General features: G+C 45.8%; 1 protein-coding gene across 2 annotated transcripts; it reads left to right on the top strand.

The window, feature by feature from the left end:
- Positions 1-421: 421 nt before the first annotated feature.
- On the top strand, positions 422-3,402 carry LOC123092491 (elongation factor 1-alpha). Of its 2 annotated transcripts, none has more exons than XM_044514280.1 (3): positions 422-628; positions 1,126-1,599; positions 2,271-3,402. In XM_044514280.1, exons 2-3 carry the CDS (start codon positions 1,138-1,140, stop codon positions 3,150-3,152), a joined length of 1,344 nt encoding a protein of 447 aa, XP_044370215.1. In that variant the 5' UTR covers positions 422-628; positions 1,126-1,137; the 3' UTR covers positions 3,153-3,402. The 2 variants fall into 2 exon arrangements, with proteins under 2 accessions (XP_044370215.1, XP_044370216.1); XM_044514281.1 differs by having other exon boundaries at positions 608-715.
- The last annotated feature ends 538 nt before the right edge of the window (positions 3,403-3,940 follow it).

Consider the following 3,940-nt stretch of genomic DNA (forward strand, 5'->3'; position numbering starts at 1 on the left):
CATAAAACTCAAGATAATATGCTGGCTCATTCTCTCAGAAATGATCATAGAGGTAGGGGGTGCGTACGTGTGCGTTTATAGGGGTAAGTGTATGTGAGTATGTATGAGCGCCTACGTCTGTACCGTGTTAAAAAAAGAAAAAAAAAGACAAGGTCAAAACTGACTCCGAAGGGAGGTGCGAGAATTTTTATTATGTCGAGGTGCTTTGTCTTATGATGAACTTTTATAGATTTTTTCAAAAAATGAAATAAAATGAAAAGTTAGCAAGTAGTGGGTAAAACATTTTTTGAAAGCAAGTGCTCTGCCGGCCTCCTGCTCCAGTCTCTACAGGGAACGTGCACCCTACGCAAATCCAGGATGCCGAACTTGCGGCCTGCGAAATGTCCAAAAACCCATCATCAACCTGTAAAATATACAGTTCGTACGATCAAAATCGAACGGATAATGTAAATCACAGCGACAAGCACCAGACATGGATCAGGCGGCCAGGAAGGAACCCTAGAGCCTTCCGCTGTCAGTATAAATAGGGGAGCCATTCTGCTCGCCCGAACCCTCCTCTCAGTCCCCCTTTCTTCCCCCCGACCGCCGCCGCCGCCTCCTCCTCTCGGTTCCCTCTCCTTCCTTCGAGGTTAGTATCCCGACTTCCCGAGCCATCTCCAGTGCGCTTAGATCTTCATCGTTGGAGCGAAGCTCCCGTGTTCTGCGCTCATCTTTGGTAGCCTTCAATCCGCGAGCTGGTCGAGGTTTAGGCACTTTTTCGCGGATGCATCGTTTGTTCGTATAGCGTTGAGAAGGATTTTCTCTCGTACTGTTGCCTCGATCTGTAGATTACGAAAATTGCTAGAGCAGCCGCAAGCGCGAAATATTACCGAATCGTTTCGATACTTGGTTGAATCTGTCGGTAGATGGACTATTGTCTCAATTTCGTAGACTGAGTATAACCAGTGATTGCAAACTATCTGTTATAGATCTATCCCGATCAGTTTGTAAATCGTCTTCGTGTCGTGTTTCCTGGATCTAGGCCTGCTGTCCGATAGCCTTGACTGCTGATATATTAGTGTTCCAGTTTATGCCAGTTCTTCGTTCTGGTCCGTTTTTGTCTAATTTTTCTGATTGTTTGTGCAGTTTGCTTCAGCCATGGGTAAGGAGAAGACTCACATCAACATCGTGGTCATTGGCCACGTCGACTCTGGCAAGTCGACGACCACTGGCCACCTGATCTACAAGCTTGGAGGCATTGACAAGCGTGTCATCGAGAGGTTCGAGAAGGAAGCCGCTGAAATGAACAAGAGGTCTTTCAAGTACGCCTGGGTGCTTGACAAGCTCAAGGCCGAGCGTGAGAGAGGTATCACCATCGATATTGCTCTCTGGAAGTTTGAGACCACCAAGTACTACTGCACCGTCATTGATGCCCCTGGTCACCGTGACTTCATCAAGAACATGATCACCGGTACCTCCCAGGCTGACTGTGCTGTTCTCATCATTGACTCCACCACTGGTGGTTTTGAGGCTGGTATCTCCAAGGATGGCCAGACACGTGAGCACGCCCTCCTTGCTTTCACTCTTGGAGTGAAGCAGATGATCTGCTGCTGCAACAAGGTATCACTTGTTAAAACTCTTCATCCCTGAAAGGCCGTGTATAGATGTTTGCTGGTTGGTAGACTTATTTGAGCTTGCTATATGATCCATTGCTTGATTTCATATTGCTGCACACATATTTTGAATGTAGTAGTCTAATTGTATGCTTGATTTGTAGTACATTTGGATATTCCAGCTTCACCTGTAGTTTTATAAGATTCCATACTGTCTTTTGTTATCTCGTACTGCCATTCCTACGGTTTTTGGGTTCACTGGTTGATTGTTCTGCTGTTCTAAAGTTTATGCTCACTTTTTGTGATCATTGCTGCTTTGCAATTTCATTTTTGTTTATGCCTGTTCAAAGTAATCATGTCTCTTGCTGTTTTCTGCTGGCAATACCCTACAGTGCCATCTTAGTTCTGAGTTTCATTTAACTAAAGGTGTCATTCTACTGCTCTTTGTTATCCTGTACTGCCATCACTGCAGTTTTTTCGTGTAACTAGTTGATTGTTCTGCTGTTCTGAAGTTTATGCTCACTTAGTGCGACCAGTGCTGTTGTGCAATTTCTTATCTGTTTATGATTGTTTGTAGTAATCTTGTCTATTGCTGTTATCTGTTGGCAATATCTTACAGTGCCATCTAAGCTGTGAGTTTCATTTAACTAAAGTTGTCATTCTGCTTCTCATTTTTAGATGGACGCCACCACTCCCAAGTACTCGAAGGCTCGTTACGAAGAAATTGTTAAGGAGGTCTCTTCGTACCTGAAGAAGGTCGGCTACAACCCTGACAAGGTTCCCTTCGTCCCCATCTCTGGGTTTGAGGGTGACAACATGATTGAGAGGTCCACCAACCTTGACTGGTACAAGGGCCCAACCCTGCTTGAGGCGCTTGACCAGATCAACGAGCCCAAGAGGCCCTCAGACAAGCCCCTCCGTCTTCCCCTCCAGGACGTTTACAAGATTGGTGGCATTGGAACTGTGCCTGTTGGCCGTGTTGAGACTGGTGTCATCAAGCCTGGTATGGTTGTCACCTTTGGTCCCACTGGTCTGACAACTGAGGTCAAGTCCGTTGAGATGCACCATGAGTCTCTCCTGGAGGCGCTTCCTGGTGACAATGTTGGCTTCAATGTCAAGAACGTTGCCGTGAAGGATCTGAAGCGTGGGTTTGTTGCATCCAACTCCAAGGATGACCCTGCCAAGGAGGCAGCCAACTTCACCTCCCAGGTCATCATCATGAACCACCCTGGTCAGATTGGCAACGGCTACGCCCCAGTGCTGGACTGCCACACCTCGCACATTGCTGTCAAGTTTGCTGAGCTGGTGACCAAGATTGACAGGCGATCTGGTAAGGAGCTGGAGGCCCTGCCAAAGTTCCTCAAGAATGGTGATGCTGGCATAGTGAAGATGATTCCCACCAAGCCCATGGTTGTGGAGACCTTTGCTACTTACCCTCCTCTTGGTCGTTTTGCTGTACGTGACATGAGGCAAACTGTGGCTGTTGGTGTCATCAAGGGCGTCGAGAAGAAGGACCCAACCGGGGCTAAGGTGACCAAGGCTGCCATCAAGAAGAAGTAATTTGACAATCGATATCCAAATCACTGTTTCAGGCACCAAGCAGTTTTTAGTATTGGCTGAGTTTTGTTAAGGGCATTGCTCGTACTGGGTATATTCTAGCTGTTCAGCTGTTAGCGCTGCATATCGTGCCCTTAGTGGTGTCTGTCTTGTGCCTTCTACATACTGTCCTAATGTAAGCTTCGGTGAAACCTGGATGTTATGAGACTTGGTTGTGTCTTTTAATACTAGTTTGTTGAATTTTATCTGTGTAGATGCTTTATCTAGTGCATTTTTGGATGCATCTAAACGTTCTTTTGTTTTGAAGGTGTCCTTTTATTTACAAGGTAAACCATTTATTCCCACTACTGATGGTTCATTGGTGTATCCTCACCTCTGTTTCCTTGACAACGAAGATGTTACTCAGACACTCCATATTCCAAACAGTCACATTTCCACTACTTCTACTTTTTACTTCCGAGTGTAGCAGAACAATTTTTTCTAAGATTCCACAAAAAGTGGACTCATAGACCCGATTACAGGTGAATGGGATGAGCAGCTGATTCGTGAAAACTTTTGGCACATAGATGCAGAACGCATCCTACAGATCGATCCCCTTAGTTTTGGCACATAGATGCAGAATTTTTTCAGTCAGATCAGCTTACTATAAACAGTGGGAGGTTTCATAGCTTCTACCTCACGTATTGATCACGTTGCAGACGTTGTCTTTGCTGAAGTTGTAGCACTCCGGGAAGGTGTGAAGTTAGCTGTTTCGATGGGTTGTAATAACATCATGGCGAGGATGGATAACT

Source organism: Triticum aestivum, chromosome 4B, assembly GCF_018294505.1.
Source record: "Triticum aestivum cultivar Chinese Spring chromosome 4B, IWGSC CS RefSeq v2.1, whole genome shotgun sequence".
NCBI lineage: Eukaryota > Viridiplantae > Streptophyta > Magnoliopsida > Poales > Poaceae > Triticum > Triticum aestivum.